The 23946-nt window shown below is 38.0% G+C and overlaps 1 protein-coding gene across 1 annotated transcript in view; it reads right to left on the minus strand.

The window, feature by feature from the left end:
- PRDM6 (PR/SET domain 6) overlaps positions 1-23946 on the minus strand; it is a 149543-nt gene that overhangs the window by 22391 nt on the left and 103206 nt on the right. Inside the window, exons 3-5 of the mRNA XM_021009492.2 lie at positions 23425-23552; positions 19497-19621; positions 2435-2777 (exon numbers count right to left, since the gene is read on the minus strand). Coding sequence (XP_020865151.1) covers positions 2435-2777; positions 19497-19621; positions 23425-23552 — 596 coding nt within the window. The remainder of the gene's footprint in view (positions 1-2434; positions 2778-19496; positions 19622-23424; positions 23553-23946) is intronic.

Raw genomic sequence — 23946 nt, forward strand, 5'->3', positions numbered from 1 at the left:
CTTCAAGTTAAGAACCCCTGATATAGATGATATTGAATAATTATTACCAGGTCCCTACAATCTAGTAAAAAGAAAAATTTTGAACCTGGGCAATATTGGTGATTACTTCAGTCATTCAGCCCAAGTCAGGGTACTTACCTGAACTGTATAAATCACTCATTTTGTTTAGCTTTGAATGCATGGTCACTCTATGTAAGAATCAGACAAATCATGTGTCTAGCGAAGTTCTAGGATCTCAATTCAACCTGGACTCTGGCCTATAAGTGTAAATTACATTCAACTGAATGGAAATTGGTCTAATAGTCTCTTCCAATGGTATGGTACTTTGAAAATGTGGTTTTTGTTATTTGGTCAGAGTTTTTCTGAAAGTTTTTAGTTAACTATTACTAATTATACAGCTATTATTTTACAGTATATGTATCATAGGAATATAAACCTTAATGCAAATCTGACTTCACTACATAAATTATATAACCAGAGTCTGGCAAAAGTCTATTTCAATGTCTTTTGATTTATCATGGTCATTTTTCATCTCTTTATAATACAGAAAGCATAGAAATGTGTTATGCTCCACATTAAAATGATTCAAAGTTTCAGGAACCAGATTCATCCAGCTATAATTTCATTTAATTCACCTTACTTTTAGTTAAGCAGTTAGGAATGGTTGTCTACATTGACCCTTAGCCTATTCCATCTGAAGTCGCTTGATCTCTTAATTAAGTTCATAATGGAAATCTTGCTTAAAAGTATCTTTCAGCTGGGAAAGCTCCCCCAATACAAAATAATACCATGAAGCTGCAGCTACACCTGCAGTCATTTCACTGGAAGCAGATGCAAGTGCTTTTAAAAACTTTTGCTTAGTGAATCTTACTACATCCCGATTGGATTCAAAGAAAATACTTTCAAGATGTTCATACCATTTCAACAGCCAAAATACATGTTAAAAAGGTGTGCAAGGGCTTGGAAAACTTTCCACCAGGGGGTACTCCCTCTAATAAAAGTGACAGATGGAGAAAGATTTTTGAAGTCACTTCTATTTTAATATTCCCAAAGAAAAAATACATGTTTTGACCACAACAGTTGTAACATTTACTTCTTTCAACAACATTTGCTGCTAAACACTTGACTGTCAAAATGGTACCAGTGAAAACATGTATATGGTAAAATTAATGACTATTTTAGAAAATGGTTACCAGTGGAGATACAGTGAGAGAGCAATGGTTAACTCTATTTTCCTAGCCACAGCTCATAAGCCAACAGTGCAAAAACCAAGAGGGTTGGAAGAACTAATTTCACCCCTCAGAAGAAAGCTTATCCTCACTCTCTGACTATGAGGAGCATCTCCTTGAGACTTGTAGAACCAGCAAGGGAAAATTAGGCTGATTATTATATCATAACAAATTAAATTGCTTGTCCCTAATTTAGTTTTTGTAAATTTGTGTCAAAATTAGAAAAGAAACCAAAGCTCTTGCCTCCGTACCTCTTATGCTTGCCGTGGGGAAATAGTTTTCCACTTCTGTATCCTGGTTACATCCACAGTGATTTTTCCAGATACTTAGTATTTTTAGTTAAATCTTCATCACAAATAAAGGAGAGATAAAACACAGAAATCCTTTCCTATTGAATTAATTTGATTTTAGTCTTTTGTGATGCCAGCTATCAAGATTGTCGAATAAACCAGTTTTGATTCGTAAATAATGGTTCCATTATATCTACTATGCCACTGGTCAGAGTACCTGAAATTTTAATTCACTTGTTCAGCTAAATTTCATCCTCAGTTCATGGCCATAAAATTCCTTATTGACAAACTTTCAAGCCAACTTTGACTCTGAGGTATCTAGTCAACATTTTTCTTCTGTGTGGATATTAGTTTATTGAATAAGTGGCATCTGTTTTCCTCCACATCACTGGGAGAGGAGGCATTTCCTTTTGACAGCTTTGCACGATTTATGAGTTTGCATGCTCTGAAGAAAAATAGTACTAAGCAAAAAATTCCAATTCATTACCTCTCAGTACTTAATTAAGCTCATACACATTGCACACTATAGGTGAACTCTGAAATGACTGTGACAGCAGCACAGCAGAGAGTTATATTATCTTTATAAGATAGAGAAGATTTTAACTATCTTGACCTCATTTTTCCATCTATGATATTCATAAATTTTCCTTCTTTTTTTTCTCCCTCTTACAACTGGTTGTACAGAGCTGTTTGAAAAACAAGCTGAATTCCTAGCCACTTCCTCTTAATCTGTGGACCCAACCCCCAAGATGTTTTTATAAACCACAAAGTCAAGCAGTAGCCATTACTGTCTGACTTAAGGGTGCTTCATGGGAGGCTGTGGAAGCTCTGTTCACAGGTGGTTTGGTTAGAGGAAGGGGAGCAAACATAGCTAAATTTACACTAACAAATGGTAGGCACATGCCCAAATTTTACCTGTCAGGGTTCTGGGTGCATACGTGCATCTGTAAAAGGATTCGCTGAGTGAATGTCTTAAAGCATTGCCCACATTTCCAAAGGTGCCAGTCACTAAACTCAGAGTTGAGTTGGCTGGTTGAAGTTGGGCTTGCAAGAACTCGCTGATTTTTTACAGTGATTTGGTTAAATCCTGACTCGATGGGTCCAGCCTTATCCAGGAGAGAGAAATTCCGGCTACATGGAGTCTGTGGGAAAACTACAGAGCGCTGTGGTGTGGCAGAAGAGAGCTTGCTGCTTTTGTTAAAGGACTGTAGGGTGTCTTGTCTGCACATGGCTTCCATTACAGTTGAAGGAACATTCACTGGCAGAACAACAGCAAGAAAGAAAGAGTGGGAAAAACAGATCAGTTTTAAGGACAATTGTAACATGGCTCAGGAAAAAAAAACATTGTTATCATTAATTAACAGCTCAATCAGCCAATACTTAGGGAGTACCCACTACGTGATCAGCCCTACGATAATTTCTACAAGGATCCATAAAAAAGTATATGGCAAGGTCCTTGCCCTCAACAACTTCACAATGTACCTGAAGACACAAGACACAGGAAAAATAAGGAAACATAAAAGGTTGTACATAATTAAATAACATTGTGTGGTACAGGCTGTAAACATTGCCAATGGTCAAGTGAGAGCAAGATCAGTGAGCAATTAAGGGAAAACTTAAGCCATGCCCTTAGGGATGGTTGGACTTAGAATGTGGGAGAGAAGAGGACCTTCTAGGTTAATGGTACTTCTAGGAGTAGGTTAAAATGAACATGGTGTGTCTATGGGATGGTGAGAAGATTGGTGTGACTATTAGGAACTAGAGGAAATAAATTTGGCTTGCTGGCATGGGGCCAGATTATGGAAGTCTTTGAAAGACAGGAAGAGAAATTTACATTTAATATCATTGGAAGTGGAATCAGTGAAGATTACTGAGCATAGGAGTAACAGTGAAAGTAATATCTCAGAAGAGATTTGAATCAAGGAGACTTTCAGTAATCCATTTATGAAATGACAAAAGCCTGAACTAAGATAATGGCAATAGGCACGAAGGGAAAGGAATCAAAGGGATTCTTCCTTCTGAAGGAAAATAATATTCTTGACCTTTTTTGCTCATTTAGAAAAGCAGCTATCATATTGGTACAAACTTATTAAGTAGTTTCCAGTTAACCTTGACATCAAAGGAATGAAAAATAATGAAGTGTTCAAGAGCAGGAAAATGAAACCACCAAAAGATATAGCATGAAGCAAAATTAGAGACAGTAGGAAGAAAACTGCAAGAGTGGCAGATGAGGAGGCACAGTAAATGGGGAGGATGCAGGGAAAGCAGAGGGAGACTGACTAAAGGTGATGCTGAGTGGTATAAATCCTGTCTCCTGGACTGAGACAACTTAGCTTTCTAACCTTCTGCTGTTCTCTCTTAAATATCTGGGGCCTTCAAGTCGAATTGCTATGAGATGACATTCTGTATTATAAACAAAAGATGAAAATCATATTGATACTGATATTGATATTGATATTTATTTTTGAGATACCCATTGAGTGGCTTATTGAGTGATAACTAAAAGTGACAAAATTAAATGCTGGCAAAGTTGTAAAAGGACTGACATATTATATATAGTGGATGGAATTGTAAATGGGTAGAATCTTTTTTGTAGAGAAGTCTAGCAGAATGCAGGAAGAGTTACAAAAATAATCATACCTTTTGACTCAATCATTAAGAATGTACCCTAAAAGAATTAATTTGTAACAACTTTATTTTTCATTATGAAGAATTAGAAGCCACCTATGTATTCAACAGTTAGTAATGGCCAAATAAACTACGTTATGTCAATGAAATGGAATACTATGAAGGCCCCAAAAAATCACTATAAAAATATAAAGGAATTTGGAGAGAGTTGTGTGAAGTAATGGGAAAATAGAGAATAAAATTTTTTTTAAATTATATGGAGATGGCAGTTATAAAAAAAGTTAACATGGAATAATTCAAAGAGTGATGATCATGAAGACTCAAGTATATGTTCTAACTCTTCTATGTACCAGCCATGTAACCTGGGGCAAATCACTTAACTTCTCTAGGCCTCAATTTTCCCTGCTTTAAGATGGAGATAGTAACATTTATACTACCTACTCCACAGGTTTTATTGTGAGGAAACTACTTTGCAAGCCTTAAGGCACTCTGAAGATTCAAGCTATTATTATAAAAAGAAAAATACATACACAGATGCAAAAATGAATTAGATGCAAAAGGAAAGGGACACAAGTATGATCACTAATAAACTGATATGTTCATAATGTCTAAAGGAATTGTTTTTCTAAGTATAATTAATTTTAAATATATATTAAACTGGTTTTATTGCTGCTTAATATTAGGTGCATAATAAATTATTTTTAAAAGAAAAGCAAGCTTGTCCAGCAAATTGACCCCACTATAGGCCCCCACCCTCTCATCTTCAATCTCTCCCTATCTACTGGCACCTTTTCAGCTGCCTATAAACACGCCCACAGTCTCTCACATCCTTAAAAAAAGTTTCACTTAATCTGACCATCCCTGCTAGCTATCAGCTTCTATCTTTTCTCTCCTTCTTAGCTAAATTCCTGGAGAAAGCTATCTACACTTGGGGCTTCCATTCTCTCATTCTCATCTCAACACTCTGTAATCTGTCTTCCAACCTCATCATTCAATAAAAATGCTCTCTCTAAAGTTAATAATGATCTCTTAATTGCAAAATCTAATGGTTTTTCTCAATCTTGATCCTCCTTGAACTCTCTGAAACATCTGACACTGTCAGTCATTTTCTACTTCTGAATATGCTCTACTGTCTGTGATCCTGCTTTGTCCTGGTTCTCCTTCTGTTTGTGTGACTGATCCGTCTCAAACTCCTTTGCTGACTTTTCATAACTCCTCTAACCATGGGTGCCCCCTAAGCTCTGTCATAGGCCCCCTTTCTTTTCACACTATATCATCTCATTTGGTGATCTCATCATCTCCCACTATTTCACAAGCTTTCATTGTTTCATCTCTGTGGGGATGATTCCCAGATCTATGCATCCAGCTCTATGAATTACAATTATGTATCTCCAACTACTTCCTGGACATCTTGAATTGAATATACCCTAAGCATCTCAAGCTGAACATGTCCAAAACCAAACTCATCTTTCCTCCCAAACTTTTTTTTTACTGTGAGAGTACCACCCTTTTCCTAGTCACCCAAGTTCCACAGCCTCAATGTCATCCTTAATTCCTCACTCAAACTAACCCACTTACATATCCCCTTCAAAGCCCCAGTTTCCTCATCTTTAAAATGAAGGAATGATGAAGTTTCTGCCAACTCTAAACTCTACAGTATTATGAGATTACTCAGCCTAGGAAGAAACTATTTCCTGTTAGTTGAGCTATCTTAGGTTTATCTATTTAGGTCCAAGAGAAAATGCAAAGACTGAGTTCCATTCTCAATCCTGTCATACATTGTTGACATAATAGTTAAAATATCCCTAAGTCCAAGTTTCTACATCTGTAAAATCAAAATGAGGTGTTGACATGGAAAAAAAAACAGTGTGTTAGGTCCCAGGTAAACAGACGCCTAATAACTTCATAAAGCAAAAAAGCTGTCTGACCCTCTTCCTACTTGCTCCATGACTTATCTTGATAAGACTATGTCAAGAGATTTTTTTTTCTCTCAAACATTTCTGCTTAGCCTATAGGCAGTCATTTTGCCTTGCGGAAGGAATTCACTTCTGAAATCCTGGAGCTGGTTTCCAAAAGAGAAAGGAAATTTTGACCATAAGTTAAACTATAGTTTCACAGCTCAAATATGAAGATAGAAACTTTGGGTCTAGTCAAGGAAAAACAGTAGAAAATTACCTACTTAGGTGCCTAAAAACAAAACCCAACGATAAGGTTTCACACTGTGACCTACTGAGGAAAAAGAAGTAGTCATCATGACTGATACATTGTGTCATTGTTAGGATGAGAGCAAGGAATCAAGGAGTGGCCACTTCTATGGATGGAAAAACAAAGAGAGCAATAGATCCCTGAGACCAATAATTGGAGAGGGGGAGCATACCGTGTACTTTTTTTTTTTAGGCAATTGGGGTTAAGTGACTTGCCCAGGGTCACAGAGCTAGTAAGTGTCAAGTGTTTGGTCTGAGGTCACATTTGAACTCAGGTCCTCCTGACTTCCGGGCCAGTGCTCTATCTACTGCACCATATAGCTACCCTGTTACACCATGTACTGTCTAAGCCTGCAGATGTGACTCTGCAAAGTGGTGGAAAAGCACTGAAAGATACTTGACATCTTTCTAGTCCCAGCTCTACCATTAACTAACCATGTGACCTTGGGCAAGTCATTTTACTCCTCTGGGTCTCAGACTATTTCCCTGTGAAAGAAGGGGATTGGTCTAGCTAAGCCCCAAAGTACCTTTCAGTTCTAACATTCTAGAATCCTCCCAGGTAGACTTAAGCTAGCACTCTGAAAGCTTGAGATTATAGGCTCTGAACTATCTGTTGTGATCTACAGATCTGACATCACAGTAGAGTTTAATAATCCCTTTTAGCTTCTATATTTCCAGTGTGGAGTCCTAATCCTTTTAAGATGCTAGGGATACAGAATGAGAATTTTCAAATCTTTTAAATTCTTAACTCCTTTGTTTTAAACAACCACAACAGCATCTACAACAACAAACTCTTTGAGAAGCCCTGTTAAGGTATTCAGATTTGAAGTATCATACAAATATAGGCACGCACATATGTATATGTAACTGGATAAATTTAAAACATTGTTAGTTTGTAAAGAGCAATCTATGTTAAAAAAAAAGAGGGGTCAAATATAATAATAACAACAACAAAGAAAATCAATATTAGTGTAGTTGTAGAGACAATATAGTTGACAAAGTACAGGGCTTAGGGTCTCCAACACGTGCTCAAATATTATTGGTGTGACCCTGGGGAAACTTATTAACCTGAATATACCTCAACAAATTCCCAGAAGTTGTCTATACAGATCCTTGTGTTAGAATAATAGTTTAGGAGATGGGAAGGCTGTCCTAAAATTCCTCTCAATTCTTTTTACCAGGTCGCTTATCTCACTTATCTTAAAACAAAGAAAAGGAAGTTCCTGCCTATGGGAATCAGCACTTTCATTGTTCTTGATTACATGACAATGAGATGAAGATGAAACCATAACTTGGAAACAGATTAAAGAAAAGGAACTGGATTCAGGAATTATATCCTCATGTAAACCTTTTAAACACACACACAAAAACACACACACACAGAGCAGCAGGAGCAGCAGCAGCAGCAGCAGTAAAATGACCTATAGCCATACTGCATTTGTGACACATCCCATGGAATCTTAGGGTCCTGTAGAAGACAGTTCAATCCTTATAATAGTCCGCATAACTGACCCAGGTCAAAAGGATCTGCAAATGACCCTCATAAGGAAAATTATTCAAAACAAAACAAAACATTTTCCTAGACCACCTCAAGGAAGTTACAATCCTGGTAAAGTGGGATCAGAGATAGGATAGGAATTAGACTGATGGTGATGATGATGATGAGTCTATCACTTAAGATTTACAAAGCACTTTAGATAGGTTATCTCATTTGATACTCATAACAATACCATGAGGTAGGTGCTATTATTCCTCCCCATTTTACCAAGGAAAAAACTGAAGCAAGGGACCTTGGAGTCACATAGCTCATAGGTGTCTCAGGCAAGAATCAATTCAGGTCTTCCTGGCTCCAAGTCTAACATTCTATTCACTGTATCACCGAGCTGCCACTGGCCTGGAACTCTATTGCCATTGGTGAGCAAACTTTCTCTCTCAAATACTGGTCAACACCTTCTACATAAATATAGTCTTAGGGACATGCCAAGAATACTGAGAACTCAAGCGATTTGCCCAAGTTCCTACGTGTCTGAGATTGAACTTGAACCCACAATTTCATGGCTCCAAGGCCAGCTCTCTCTCACATTCCACTTTCCACCTTCCCACTTTTCGTCAAAGAATGACAATTAAAGTGAGTAACAGGATTTTTTAGTATCTCAGGATATACTAAAAGGATTAGGACTCCACACTGGAAATATAGAATCTAAAAGATCAAGAACACTAGAACTAAAGGGCATCCTTTAAAGATTAAAAGTGGTGAAACATTATAATTTATAATCAATAAAAAGGAAGTATAACTAGTCAATTCATTTCAAAATTGATGTATGGTCTCAAAATATAAACTGGTTCAAGAATCACAGTATTATGGAATAACGGAATAGGGCTAAAAGACCTCCTAAAAGTTTAGACAAATGATCTCCAACAGGTAACTAAGTGAAACTAGGTCTTTATGGAACGAACTTCCAGTGTGGAAATTTTCTCCCACAGTGCAGATGAGCATTTTGTCTGTAGCCCAGCATATTAAAGAATTACCTGAATGTAATAGGAAGCTGGGCAGCCAAATGGCTCAGTGGATAGAGCACCTCTGGGCCTGAAGTCAGGAAGACCTGAGTTCAAATTCCACCTCAGACACTTACTAGCTATGTGACCCAGGGCAAGACACTGACTCCTCTTTGCCTCAGTTTCCCCATCTTTAAAATGAATTGGAGAAGAAAATGGCAAACCACTCCAGTATCGTTCCCAAGAAAATCCCAGAAGCGGTCATGAAGAATCAGACACAACTGAAACAACTGAACAACAACAAAATTGGAAGCTAAGTCACTTGTCCATGGCCACAAAGCTCATAAGTGTTAGAATTAGGACTTCTATCAATTATATCATGCCACTTCTCTCTATGAAATATATCTCTAATCTTTTGAGGTATGTAAGTATAATGTATGAAAGGGTGGAGGGGTGGCATTCTGGTACATGTACAGATAGTGACACGGCTTGAGAGGTTCAGGGACCCACCTCCCTCCAAGGACCAAAGTACAGGACAGGGTCCTCTGGAATGAATTCACAGACTCAAGCATTCTTTTAGTCAAGTTGGCAAAAGTTTATTATAATGCTAATATGGCAGGCAGAGCTCCTTAAGGAATTCTTCAACCTAGCAGGAATGATGCTAAATCTTATATAGGAAAAGTAGTGGATTGTATGCCAAGTATGCTAATTAGGTGATAACATACAACTTTGGTCACAGACATTATTTACTACTGGAAAGGTGGGTGGTGAGGAGAGGGTTCCTAAGGGGTATAGGGGTGCAATTTTACTTTACTATGGTTTAATAAGCCATGTGGCCACAGAAAATCAGTTGCCTGAGTCTTATAAATTAAGTTGGTTGACTAAGAGTTGGAGCTCTCCCATGTCAGAGATGAGGGCTCTGGAGCTATAGATTGTCACAATTTTTAATTTTTGGAGTAGTTTTTCATTTCATTACCTCTAGATTGCTTTTAAATCTGGGGCCAGCACCTGATGTACCATGAAGAGCCAGGAAAGCTCAGAGTAGTGGAAGAAGAATGTAGGCTGAGCCCACTCTGACTGATAGTGGTCATACTGAAATCTAATACGTCCCACACAGGTGCTCTGGATACACAGTGAAACTATTTAATTGGTGTTTTGAGCATAGTGCCACCTGTTGGAAAAACATATATTACACTCTCTTGCTAGTTAAATTAATTATGTGATAGCCTGCTTTTCTGTAGGCTTGAAGAGAGCAGGACACTAGTTAGTACATGTTGCTAATGCTAACACAACATCTCCATTATCACCTAAAATACCTAGGTTATTATCTTATCTAGGTTAAATAGCTAGGCTGCCCCACTGTCACATATGTACTTATATTTTGTTCTGATAGAAAGTAATGGACATAGATTTTAACTCAAGTTGAAAGCATTTATTGAGCACTAAATGAACACCAAGCTGGGGGCTAGGACAGGGGTGGGGAACGCGTGGCCTTGAGGCCACATGTGGTCCTCAAGTGTGCCCCTTGACTGAAGCCAAGTCTCAAGGCCACGGGTTCCCTACCCCTGGGCAACAAGGATACAAAAATGAACATCACATTGTCCTTATTTACCATCAAACAGGGCAAGCAAAGACAAGGCACATCATACACATAAATGCAATCCAGAGTGGAGAATATGATAAATGAATGAGAGAGATACAAACACAAAGCCTGAGTAGTAAGAAAAAACCTTATCCCCTCTACTTGGGTTCTCACAACTGGATAGGGCCATTGTATGGATATATTTCTTCTTTATTCTATTCTCTTGAAACACCTCCCCCAAAAAAAAAGGTGGGGAAGAATTTGATGGAACCAGGATTTGCCCCAGTGCAGTCATAGCAAGGTCACCCTGAAGTTTCACATTATGCTATGTCAGCTTAATGCCATAGAACAGCAAAAGTAGCAGGAATACTTGTTTAACATTTATTCCAAGGTGTTTTTTTTTTAATTTCCTCTGAAATGAATATGAGTACATATTGGTCTTTACACTCTGCAGGAACTAGTCCCCTACTGGAAGCTTTGGGAGATCTCATTCCTGCTTGCAGATACAATCTGTTCTCATGTGTATTCTGATTGCTTCTTTTCAAAGGCCCACAGTTGACAGAAAGTGGCTCTCTCTTTGGATCTCTATATGCTTCATTTAGAACTATTATTTATATAAAACCGGCAAACACACAAAAATTGTTTCCAGAAGTAAAATGTCTGTATGAAATGCTGGCTTCCCTTTGAGTCACAGTGTCCAGTGTGTTTGACTGATGGCCTTACTGCTATTGAGAAAGGCATGCCATTACAGTCGTGCAAAGTTATTCTATATGTCCAATGTGAAATGTGAGTTTAAAAGGTTAAAGAAGGTCTAAAAGCCCCACGGGACGAAAATGACATGTTTTTGGTGGACTCTGGGTCTGTGTTTTTAATGGAAAGTACTTAATAACTATATATTCACTTAGTAAAATCACATTTTTCTGTCATTTCATTAACAAGACATAATTTAACCAAACACTTTTAGTATCCTGTGATGACTGCAGTAGGAATGCTAAACGTTCATTCATAAGCATTTATGAAATGCCTGCTGTGGGCATACATAGCACTCTGATGAGGCTCTGTGGGAAAATACAAAAGAAGCCAAATTTGGGACCTTACTATGAAAGGATCTAACCCTCAACTTGTCCATCTACTATGTACAAGGAATTGTGCTGGAGTGTTTTGTGTATATGTATAAGTAGATACCAAGATCACTTCCATCATAATAAGGGAAATAAAAAGAAGGCAAACACATAAATGTGTGTATACAAAGAAACAAAAGTACATAAAATGTGGTAAGTTGTCGAGACAGGTACAAACAAAGCACTATGAGAGTTCTGAGCATTCTTTACTCAGTTGAGTAAAATCTTCATGTGTTAGCCCAGGTGAGAAGAAATAACATTTTCTAGGTTGAGCTATGACATTTACATGATTTTTCAGTGTTTTAACACACTGTATTCTTCCATGTATGTGTTCTTTTGTTCACAGAGTGTTTTCTTATCACAGACTCACTATACCCATTATAAAATATGCGTGGGGCCTCCCAGAGAATCATACAGACCATGCTCTCCAGGCCTATCTGATAAAGTTTTCTGTTTGTTTCATGGGTGGTCAAACAGCACTTATAGTAGGTTTGTCCTTTTGTTTTGTTTTTTTAAGATGTTGCAATCTTTAAAGCAGGAACTGAAATCAAGTGCCTGTAATACTCATTGGGAAAAGGGATTTTAATCGTTGAGTATTATAATCAGTGACTTAATTCCTTTAAAACTTCCTTGAACCCTTAGAGATTTAGAAATGAACATACTCTTTTTGGTTGCATAATCCCCAATATCTCACTGCTTTACGGATTTTCCCCTCAGTGTTTCAGGTGCTAAATTACATAGCACACTGATTCAGTGAAGTCTTAACCCCAAATATCAGCTTGAAAAATGTCTCATATGAATCTGATTATAAGATAAACCAGAGACGGGGAAGCATATTCCAGTTTCTGCCAGGCAATGCATTTTTTGATAGGGGCATGGAGCCAAATCTAGATATTTCCTGACCCCACTTTTACTTTTCAGCTGCATTACCCCAGGCTGGTGAGAGTGGTGACTAGTACATGAGCAGAACAGCAGGTTATGGTTTCTACCAGTTGTTCTAAACATGCTTCAGTCTCTCTGTTCTAGTATTAGGATCATGAAATAGAACCATATTTGTAAGTGTGTTATTAATCTTTAAGTACCCAACTAAAGTATAAGAAATACACTCCCCCAAGAAGCAACCTGTCCTTTCCAGTTCTTGATTATAATATCAATCAGACTCATATTGCTCATTGCTCAGACCAACATGAAAACTATTCTAAATGTTCTTTAGAAATAAAGTCAACCTCTTGGTTTCTTTGTCCTCAAACCTCTACTTCTATGCCTTCATTCATATACCACAGCCTTGCGTTAGCTACATCCACAGGGTCTAAGTTGTGAACCACATTATAAGCCTTTTTGGTACTTCAGGTACTCTTGGATTGAATGCCATATTATAAGTAGATGGCGTTACATTGAGGCTCCAGCATAAACATAGGTGAGTAGGTGAGGGCATTTGAACCTGGGGCTCCTGTATGCATAGTCTAGGCTCCATTCTGTGTGGGATCAGAGACACAGATAAGTTCTGGGCAAAGCAGCCAAGGGTATGGAAATTGGGTTATACGAGAAGCAGTTGAAGAAACTAGGAAATTTAGCCTCCTCCCCCTCCCCCCCAAAAAAGGAAAGTAAACTGAGTAGAGTACTTGATAGCTACCTTTAAATATCCAAAGAAATATCATATGAAAGAAAGGGATTGCTGTGTATAGCTCCAGAAGGCAGACCTAGTACCAGTAAGCAGAAGTTATAGGGAGATAGCTTTCAAGTTTTTAAACAGAAGAGTTTTCTAATAATAAGAGCTTTCTGAAAATGGAATGGATTGTTTTGGAAGGGAGGAAGCTCCTTGTCATTTGAAATAATATTTGCCAGAGATGTTGTAGAGACAGTCACCATATTACATGGATTACCCTTCTAACTCTAGTATTCTGTGGCATTCTGATCCCCTAGTCTAATATTTAAAATTGACCCTTAAAAGTGACTAGGTAATAAAGTACTGAAAAGTAATAAAATACCAATATGGACATTTTCTTCAATGAATATAGACATTCCTTTATATAGATAACAGAAATTATAATTCCTAGAGCAAGCCAAAGAAACAGGAGGAACAAAACAGGAGAAACTTCCAAAAGACTATTTTGCAAAAAGAAAAAAAAATGGAAAGGGATGATAAATGTTGCTATTTTTGACTAATAAAATAAAGACAAGAGGAAAAGAAGGCTCATGAACATTTTCTACTGTAGCATTTTCTTGTGGCAAAACAAAGGGAGAAGAGAGAAAGAAAAAGACCTACTTTTCAAAATGAAAGCCATTATCTGTAAAAAGAATAAATCAATTCCCTTAATTTCTTTTTTGTTTTTTTTTCTTGGCTATATCTAAACAACACCCAATTTTCCAGAAGGTTCATCCAACTATCAGACAAACTTGTGGGGAGAAAAAGTCAGTTAAATGGATTTAGGGGCATGGTTCACTTTTTTGTTGGGCTTTTTATTTTATTACCCAGCATTCATACATGACGGGCCTTGCTTACTTTGCCCTTGTTTCTACTGGAGCAGCTCCATACAAATTACTGAATAAGTGAAAGTCTCTCTGAATTCAATTTGTCCCAGCATCTTTCTTCCCTTACTGGACTAGCTGTTTTCCCTTATCTAGCAAGGTTCCCTTTGTAAACTATTGAGAGTATTAAGCATTTTTAGGAGTTGCTTTACCTTTTATAAGGTACCAGTTAACAAATTCCCATAGCAGTGAATTAAATGGCACCCTAATGGCCTTTGGGGGCTTCTAAAGTGCCTAATTTACTTCTATGAAGAATATAGACATTATAAAATAAATTACAATAAGCTTCAAATAGATACATGGCCTAAATATAAAAGGCATATATGTGTGTATGTTTTATATTATATATATATATATATATACATATACATATACATATATATATAAATATATATATACATACACACATATATATGAGAAGGAGATAATGTTTCACAGCTGTGGTTTGGGGGAGAATTCTTAACTAAACAATTCACAGAAGATGAAATGCAGAATTTTAATTATATAAAATTGAAAAGGTTTTGATTTATTAAATTGAAATGCAGTAAAATTAGAAGGGAAACAGTTGACAGGGAAAAAAAATTTGTAGCAAATTTCTCCAATAAAGGTCAGCCGTCCAAGATATATAGGAAAGTTCAGAAAGGGACATCAACATCACAATTTTATGACTATGTTAATATACACTTTTCAAAACCCAATCCATTGTTTCATATACAATCTCCCTTTTTGTTCACTCCTACTTACTGAAATGTGTATGTTGGTTGAGGATTAAATTCATAACTCAAAAGAAATTTATGCCTCATCAAATCCCAACTTCCCCACATTAATAAATGGCAAACCCATCTAGGTTCAGTCAGAGGAACTTCATTCTTGTTTACCTATCCTGCTCCCACCCTTTTTCTTGGTAATACATACAACCACCAAACTCCATCTTGCCTCCTCCTAAAACCTATACTTTCTTTAGCTTAGTATTCCTACAATGGATTACTCTTTGGGTCTTACTTCTCTCCTCCTCCTCCTCAATGCCAGTGTTCAATAAAATCTGTGATGGAGAAGTGTCAAGTATCAAGGAGAGAGAGTAAGAAGCAAGGATAGGATGGAAAATCTCATTACAGCACAGCCTCTTATCATCCAGACTTTGTCTCTCATTACTCTCCTAGCAAGAGTTAGCAACAAAATGGGATGAGAAAGAGCATGGGGAGAACATCCGTTTCCCATTGTCACTTCACTGTTTCCCTTCCAGGGCCTCAGTCGCCTCCTCATCACTCACAGACTCCCCATTCCCAATATGGCTCCTTGTAGCCCCCCATGCCCTCTGGTTTTTGTCCCCTTGTCTTCTCTGACTCCACTATGATCATTACCTCCCCCCCAAGCCCCCAAATGTTTACCCTTTTGTCCCAGCAGAGATGGAGTAAGTAGGAAAAAAAATGTACTTGGGGCAAACAGGGCCCTTAGATCAATTTTTTAAAATTTTTTGGCTAGGAAATGGGGTGAAGTGACTTGCCCAGGGTCACACAGCTGGTAAGTGTTATGTGCCTGAGGCAGGATTTGAACTCAGGTCCTCCTGAATCCAGGGCTGGGGCTCTATCCACTGCACTACTTAGCTGCCCCCCCTTAGATCAATTTTTAAGACAAACTAAATTGTTGAGTTGAAAGGGAAGGGTCTTGGGACACACCCTAGGACACGTCTGAAGGAGTAGAGAGAAGAGGAGATGGGGGGAAAACTCACATACCATCTGGAAGCTTCCTATTTTAAACAATTATTTTTGCTCACTAGGTGAGGTGCTAAGCTAAGTTGTTTCCAAAATATGGAAGGATTGCAAGTATTGTTCTACATATTTTTAAGCTCTGGAAGAAGGCTCTAGTTGCCTTTTCTTAATAGCAGCTGTCTCCCCCACAGCCTCTCCATTCATACTGTTCATTCTCCACACCAAAGTCCTCTTTATTCTAGAGTCCCTGGCTTTACCTAGCTCCTACTCTGTCTCAGCTTCTACCCCAGGACACAGGAGCCATTACTAGTGGTTTGGAGCTTGGAGCTAAGGGCATTATTAATTCCACTACTACCAAGGTAGAAGGATGGAAGGAGAGACATTCTTTCTGGTGGGACTTGTCAAGGGAATGGGATATCTGTTGCTAGCTTTTCCAAGTTAGAATTCAGAATGTGGTTTTCCCATAGGAACCGTATTATAAATGGTGAATAATTTCTAGAGTACTAATAGCACTATGTTTCAGAGATATTATAAGTTAAAGAGACTCACGGGATGGCCCAGGAAACTAAGCACCATTTTTAATGTTGCTTCATCACAAATGTTTTTCAAGTTCCAAAAACCTGACTTTTATTATGAGCTTTTGGAATAAAGCCTGAGTATACATAGAAGGCACACAGGAAACTTCTCCGAGTAAATTCTCCCTTCAACGATATTATTTACTTAACTCTAGAACAAAAAGGAAGTTGCACATCTAGAACAACGTGGAAGTCTAATATGTTCTAACAAATATAATAAAGAAAATATATATGGGAAAGATCACATATTTTGGGCTAGATTATCAGGTAAGATTGCTTTTAAAGATAGGGACTCTGGGTAAGAAAATTACTCAGAGTGTTGGTGTCAGAGTAAATAAGAATAGATAGATTATTCTCTGATCTACATGTGCAGACCCAACAACTAAATCTGAAGGAAAATTATGCACTTACATCTAGGCCCAGGTCTTCAGCCTTTACCAAGAGATAACACAGACTCCAAGAGATAAAAGCTACCTTAGAGACTATTTTACAGATAAGGAACCTAAAGACCAGAGAGGGAAATGACTTGTCCAATGCCAAAGAACTAATATCAAAGTCAGGATATGAATACAAATCTGGTGATAGTAAAGCCAGAATCATGCTTCAGCTCCTAGTTTGGGGTTTTTTGTTTTTTTGGTTAACAAAACACAAATCCCTAGGTTGTACTTCTAAGTGTCTCCCTGAAGTTCAATTCCAGCCTCATACACTTACTAGCTATGTGACCCTGGGCTAGTCACCTAAATTTTTTGCCTCGGTTTTCCTATCTGTAATAGCATCTACCTCCCAGGGTAGTTGTGAGGACAAAATTGGTTAATAATTTTAAAGTCTTTAGCAAAACTCAAAGCACTATATAAATGCTAGCTATTTGTTATTATTATTACTACTATCATATTATCCCTACACTCCTCACTTCCAGGGCTTTCTGGAAGTGGGTGGGGTGGGGAATCTGTGGCCTTGAGGCCATACGTAGCATGGTAGGTCCTTGGGTGTAGCCTTTTGACTAAGTCCAGGTTTTACAGAACAAATCTTTTTATTAAGGGGATTTGCTCTGTGAAGTTTGGATTCAGTCAAAGAGCTGCATCTGAGGATCTAGAGGGCCACATGTGGCCTCGAGGCCTTCCCCACCCCTGCTCTAGGGGTAGGGAAAAAACGGGGGGGGGGGGGGGGGGAGGTAAAGAAGAAACATTTCCTTCAATTATGTCACATTGTTTTCTGATTATTTCATGTATGTAAGCCTTGTAGCCCATATGAGATTATGAAGTCTTTGAGATTTGATAAACCAAGTCTTTTTTTTTGTTTCATTGGGCCCAGCAGATGTTCAATGAATAAATATGGCATATAGTAATAATAAATAATAACTTGTACATAGAGCTTAAAGGTTTGTAAAACATTTTTAATAATTTTCCCATTTCACTCTGCTTGTGACTTAAAAGCTGTGAAAAGGGTAAGAGGTTACATTAATGGTAAAAGGATAATTAATGGGAACCAAAGTAGTAGATGTCAACAAGGTTTGAGCCCAAGACTACAATAGCTTACTAAGGGAGAAGGGAATAAACATTTATATAACACCTACTATATACCAGGTTCTGTGCCAAAACATTTTTAACAAATATTTTCTGATCCTCACAACAACCCTGTGAGATAGATGTTATCATTATCAGTTCAAGAAACTGAGGCAAATAAAGAAGTGATTTGCCCATTAGGGTCACACAGCTAATAAATTGCCAATCAGGGTCACACAGCTAATAAATGTCAGAGGCAGAATTTGAACTCATCTTCCTGACTCCAGGCCCAGTGTTCTGTCCGTTGTTCCACCAGGTGCTTTTGTCAAATATTTATTAAGGATGTCAGAAAATAGCCTTAGATTTGGTGCTGCCTGTGCAGTGGTTAGAAACTCACCTGAATATGATGAAATTGGAGGTGTAGATGGAGAACCAGTATTATGATGAAGCGAGCTTGAAGAGTTTGAATGGATATGAATATGCAAAAAGGGGGGTTAGGTATTAGAGATGATGTACAAAGCTGTCCAGGCCCAGGTAAGCACTTAGCCTCAACCGCTAAGTAACTGTGAATAGGGTCCTGGTCTCCCTCCCTCCTTCCCCATTCAATGCCCAACATGTATGCCAGCATGGAAGAGCTATGATGGGAAACTGAATAAGATTGGGCTTCATAGTACTTATCTGAATCAGGAACTTTCTGAGTTTTTCCCAACCTGTTTTGGGAAGAGAGGCCCTGAGTCATGTGTGATGACTATGAGTGGCAGGTTTGCAACAGAGGAAACCAGTAAACTATGGGTGTCATGCTGTCCCAATCTATCAATCAATTAGCTAGGCACAGTGTCAAGTGCTGGGGAGACAAAATCCAAACAAATGCTGGGAGGAAAATAGCATGCGTATAAGTAAATAGAAATACATATAAAGCTAATAAAAGATAATTGTTAAAGGAGAGACAGTAGAAACTGGGGGATCAGGGAAGGTCTCATGTAAGAGATGATACTTGAGCCGAGCTTTGAAGGAAGCAAGGCATTCTCAGGGGCCAAGGTGAAGAGGCATTCCAGAAATCAAAGGCAGCCTCTGCAAAGACGTGGAAATAATAGATGGAATGTCATGAATGGGAAACTGCAAATTAGGCCAGGTTGGGGGGAACATGGAGTGTTGTAATACATACTTGTAATGCATTTGAAAATGTAAGCTGGAGCCAGATCATAAAGGACCCAAAATGTCAGACTTGGGCTTTAAGGGATGTTGCTTTTGTTTTGACAAAAAGGGATGTGTGGAGGATGGGTTGAAAAGGGGAGGGAAGAAGCAGGAAGCTCAATTAGAAAATTATTGCAATAGATCAGGCAGGAGGTGGTGAAGGTTGTGTGAGTGAAAAGCCAAAGACAAATGTTAACAGATGTTATGGAGGCAGAATTGACAAGACTCAGCAACTGGATGTGTGGAGAGAGAGAGAGTGAAGGGTTTGGGGGAAAATGGAAGGAAAGATGATTCAGGTAAAAGAAAATCATTGAATAAAGAATTGCACACATTCTCATTATATGCCAAATTTCAATAGCTACAAGAAACCCTTTTGAAAAACTAGCTTTGAAACACTGATTACGAGACATGAATTTAGAGCTGAAATAAGTTCTTACAGTTTTCATCCTGGGCAATGCATTGTAAAGGGATCCCAAAGAAAGATGTGTAGCTGTCATTGTACCACACCAGAAGCTCAGTGCCCCTGGGGATATCGATACAGGCTCGGTAGAATATATTTGACCTAGTCAAAACAAAAAGAAAACCCAGCTTAGTAACATGTATGATGCATTTACTCTATCCACACTTTTATAGCCTTCAAAAGTTTCTGTCCTGTTGTTCCTAAATAGTGTCTGTTTGTCATAAATCTGTACCCATCTTATCATCACCAGGCCTCAATTAGTGCCTATACAAGTGCCTATAAACAACTTGCATTTTATTTCCGTGGTGTCCCTAGAGAGAGCTTCTTTAATGAATCAAGAGGCTATCTCGTCCAAAAGGGATTAGAAATCAAGAGCTTATAGAGAAACAATCCATTTTGTTCTGAGAAAAATCCTCCCTCATCAAAAATAGAAAAGACACTAGCTCCCCAGCCTGATGGGACATTGCCTTCTTATTTGTAAGGGAAAGCATTAAGGAGATTTCTCCAACTTGTAACTGAAGTTACCAAATCTGTAATAAAACTAAACTGTTCTGCCATCTAAGGACCTAGTGAAATAAAAATCCTTTTGGCCTCTTTTTTCCTAAATTTTGATATAGGAGAAGAGTCAAACCCCTGAGTCAGAGTGAAATTCAATAAATACAGGAGGAACACTTCACTCTGAAAGATTAGGCACCAAAACGATACAGCCAAAGTACAGAGAAATGAACATTTTTCATAACAGCTAGTGTGCTAGAGAAAAAATATCTATGGACTGAAAAAAAATGTGAGAGTTCCATTGGTTTTTTTTTTCCTTTCAGTGAAGAATTGCTACAAATATTAGCCTGAAGTTCAAGATAAAAGTGTTTAGGGCTGGTAAGCCTTAAATTTAGTCTTTCTGTAAGGAATTGGCCCTAGCAGTGCAATTTGTTCCTTGTATAACACTGCAGACATAAGGAGAATCCTTCACCACATTTTTCATGGCAGTGAGATATGCACTTGTCAACATATTTTGTCACCACAAAGTGGCTCTTGGCAATAGGATCATAAAGATCAATAAAAAAGTGCAGATTCTCAATATTTTACTTGCAGCTGCAAAAATTTCATTTATCTTGTTATTTTCCTCACTCAGTGCCATTCTGTCTCATGAGGGCACTGCTAGCTAAGCAGAATGTTTTTCCTCAACATTCTATGAATATCTGACAAAAACATCGGCCGTTGGCTGGGCCCTCCTGACCCCTCCTCCTCTAGCATTTCCCAAAGCTGTGCATTTTATTAATTCTTTCCACCATTACATTAAAAAAAATCAAAACTGGAGCTGTGCTATAAATTACCGACATCTCCTAACTTGAGAAAAATCAAGACTACTTTGTACTTCAACCTTGTAACATTTCATCTCTCCATTTGGCTTCCCTTAACATAAACACAGTGGTCCGGCAAATGAATGTGTTAAAACCAAATGACACACTTTGCTGCTGAAAGAGCAGAACTGTTTTCAAGCAATGGGTGGTCTTCTTAGGTTTGGAGTAGGCCGAAAGAGAGAAAAAAAAGTGTAAGTGTACACCGTTCCTTACAAGCAGACAGAGCTTCCAAAACTCGCAGAAATCTCTGCATGTTGAAGCACATCAAAGGGATTTTTCCCTTTTCGGATAATATTTCCTTTGCTGACATGTATTTAGTATTGTGGATGGATGACTCATAAAGATAGCTTCGTGGCGTCCCCACACAGTTGAAGGAGAACACATGCCAACAAACATTATTGTCAGCCTCAAAATAAAAACAAAACGTTCAGCTGAGGGTCAATCAATCAGGGGTGCTTTGAAGAAAATTCCATTTAGATATTACAAATCATAACAGAACGAATTTAAACCAGCTGACTTTTTGTGAAGAAGACGTCCATGCACAATAAAAATTAGGCTGGCTCTTCGGTGTCCAACTTTTCTATTTTCTTACACTTGGACTGAGTCATTGGTGATGGATGCCAGTTTTTTAAATTGTGTTTTTGCAGTTCATTTTAGAAAGATCTGAAGTAATCGAAAACAGATCAGCAGAGGGAACTCTAAGTAAAAGCTCCATCATGAAAGGAAAGTTATAAAATTCACTTAATATTGACAGATGGTAATGACTTACTCATGACCACCTTCCTCTTAGGTTTTTTCTCAGTTTTTTGAGATGTGGCATTTGTCTGTAAAAGTTCTCTTGGTACCCAAAGCATCATTAACCTTTGCTGAATAGATAGAAAAAAAGTCTTTGTTACTCTTCTTGCTGGATGTTTTATAAAACTGCATGGAAACCATGCGTCTACATTAAACACAAGTAAAGACTATGTATGACATTGGAATTAATCTTTCCTTTAAATTATCATTTTCATTTTTTAAAACAAGCCACAGAGAACATCTAGGCATAAAGGCATAGACGGTCAAACTGTTTTGCTCTAAATAAGTTGGTACAATTTAGGGAAGCAAACCAGAGTTTCACAACTTTTAACCTGTGTCAGGAAGAAATTTAAAATGTTTCATTAGAAAACCAAAACAGAAAAGAAAAATAAATAGCTGTGGGCAAAAATGCAAGTTGGCCCAAAAAGGGAATTCTGCTTTGATGTGTCTATAATGCCTAATAAAGCTAAACAGTTGCTTCTGATACTAAAGGGAACATAATTGTTTATAACTGAGGTCATGTATTTATATGACACATGTTTTCATGGGATTTTGGTGTGAGAACACTTAGCTGTGCTTTAGGTTATTTTGAGGTTTTTGTCCAATTGGTTTGCATCTGCCTACTCATGTCTACTCTAACCCTCCGGGCAGTTAAGCAACAAAGGCTTGAACAACAGGTGTGTTGAGCTGATGTGGTTTACTATCTTGTAAATCCTGCTTTTTACTTTGCTTCACAAATCTGATTGAAAAGATTGCTTACCATCCACACCACTTAAAAAACCATAGTGTCCCTTGAGACTCTAAAACAACCTCAGCAGCACCTCAAGCCACATCCCAAGTGATCAGAGACATGCTTGAGCTTTGTGGCAGCTCATTTAGAGGTGGAGAGATGGATTCTCCAGGCTCAGGCCAGTTGCTGCAGAACAACCTGTCAACATTCCTGCAAAGGGTTACCTTGGGCCCAGTGATTCATGCATTGCTTTTGTGTAGATGAAATAGTTTCCCTTGGGAGAGAGGCTGAAGACAGCTGAGTGTGAGGATTGAGGTTAAGTCTAAAGGACAAGGGACCAAATCACATGTGACTCAGTGCCTCAGATTCTGTCCAGGGCCCCTAGACTCAGCTTTATCAGCATTTGCTTTGGTTACCAAGTCATGCATAGCACACTGAGTTACAGGCCTTAAGGATGACTTTCTTTTTGCTCCAAAACTGTGATTTCATTAATGTGGGGAATTCATACCGAGGAAACAATCCACTGATGCAAACTGGCAGCTCCTCTGTAACATATCTTTTAAGATAATTTCATGGGGCACTGAGTAGTTAAATGATTTGCCAAGGTTCCATAGCTAGCATATGTCTAAGCCTGAACTTGTACCCATTTCAATAGAACTTCTAGCCATCAAGACATACACACACACACACACACACACACACACACACACACACACACACACTGGTTCTCTCAGAATACTAGTTTAATATTATGATTTTACTATAATAATAGAATTGACTTTGATTTTGAGTGGTGAATAAAAAGGGATTCTTCTCCTAGTAATCTTATCCTCAAATTCTCAAAAAAAAAAAAATAAACAAACGAAGAACTAAATACCATTTGGAAACCTTGCACAAAAATTCTGCCAGCCTAGTCACGCTTTGTAGTATTTTTAAAAGCCAGTTAGCAGGCCTGAATTTTCACACACAATATATGGTGTTTTGACTTCCATAAATGGTAGGTAAATCAAGGTATACCTTACCTGTACTGTACTACTGTTAGATTCTGTTCCCCGCAGTGCCTAGCACATCGAATATATCTCATCCAGCTTGACTTACTAGGTTCCCCACCATCAATAAAGTGCTGTAGTGTCCCATCTTGGTCATATATCTAGAGAAGAGGTCAAAAGGTCAAGTAGTTAGAACAAATCATCAGCAATCATTTTTCCTCCTTCTCTTGATGTCTTCATGTGTCTGCTACAGAAATTTATAACCCTGAGATTTGCCAGGGCTTACTGATGCTCTCAGAAACTCAACTGAAATAAGAGGAAATATTTTTTGGTGATGCAAGTCTATCACAGTTTTCTTATCTAGCCAATCTTTCTCATATTAAACATATTTGTGGTGTCTCAAAGATGTGGCCATGTTTCCCAAAGGATATTTAACCTATTTTGACAAGCGACTCCTAAGTAATGAACTGCTGGATAAACAAAGAAATCTGGATAGAGAGGCTGCACTGACATGGCTGGAACATCCTGAACCAAAGTCTGCCAGCCCTAAACTCT

The sequence above is a fragment of the Phascolarctos cinereus genome, unplaced genomic scaffold (genome assembly GCF_003287225.1).
Source record: "Phascolarctos cinereus isolate Bilbo 61053 unplaced genomic scaffold, phaCin_HiC Scaffold_4;HRSCAF=312, whole genome shotgun sequence".
Taxonomy (NCBI): domain Eukaryota; kingdom Metazoa; phylum Chordata; class Mammalia; order Diprotodontia; family Phascolarctidae; genus Phascolarctos; species Phascolarctos cinereus.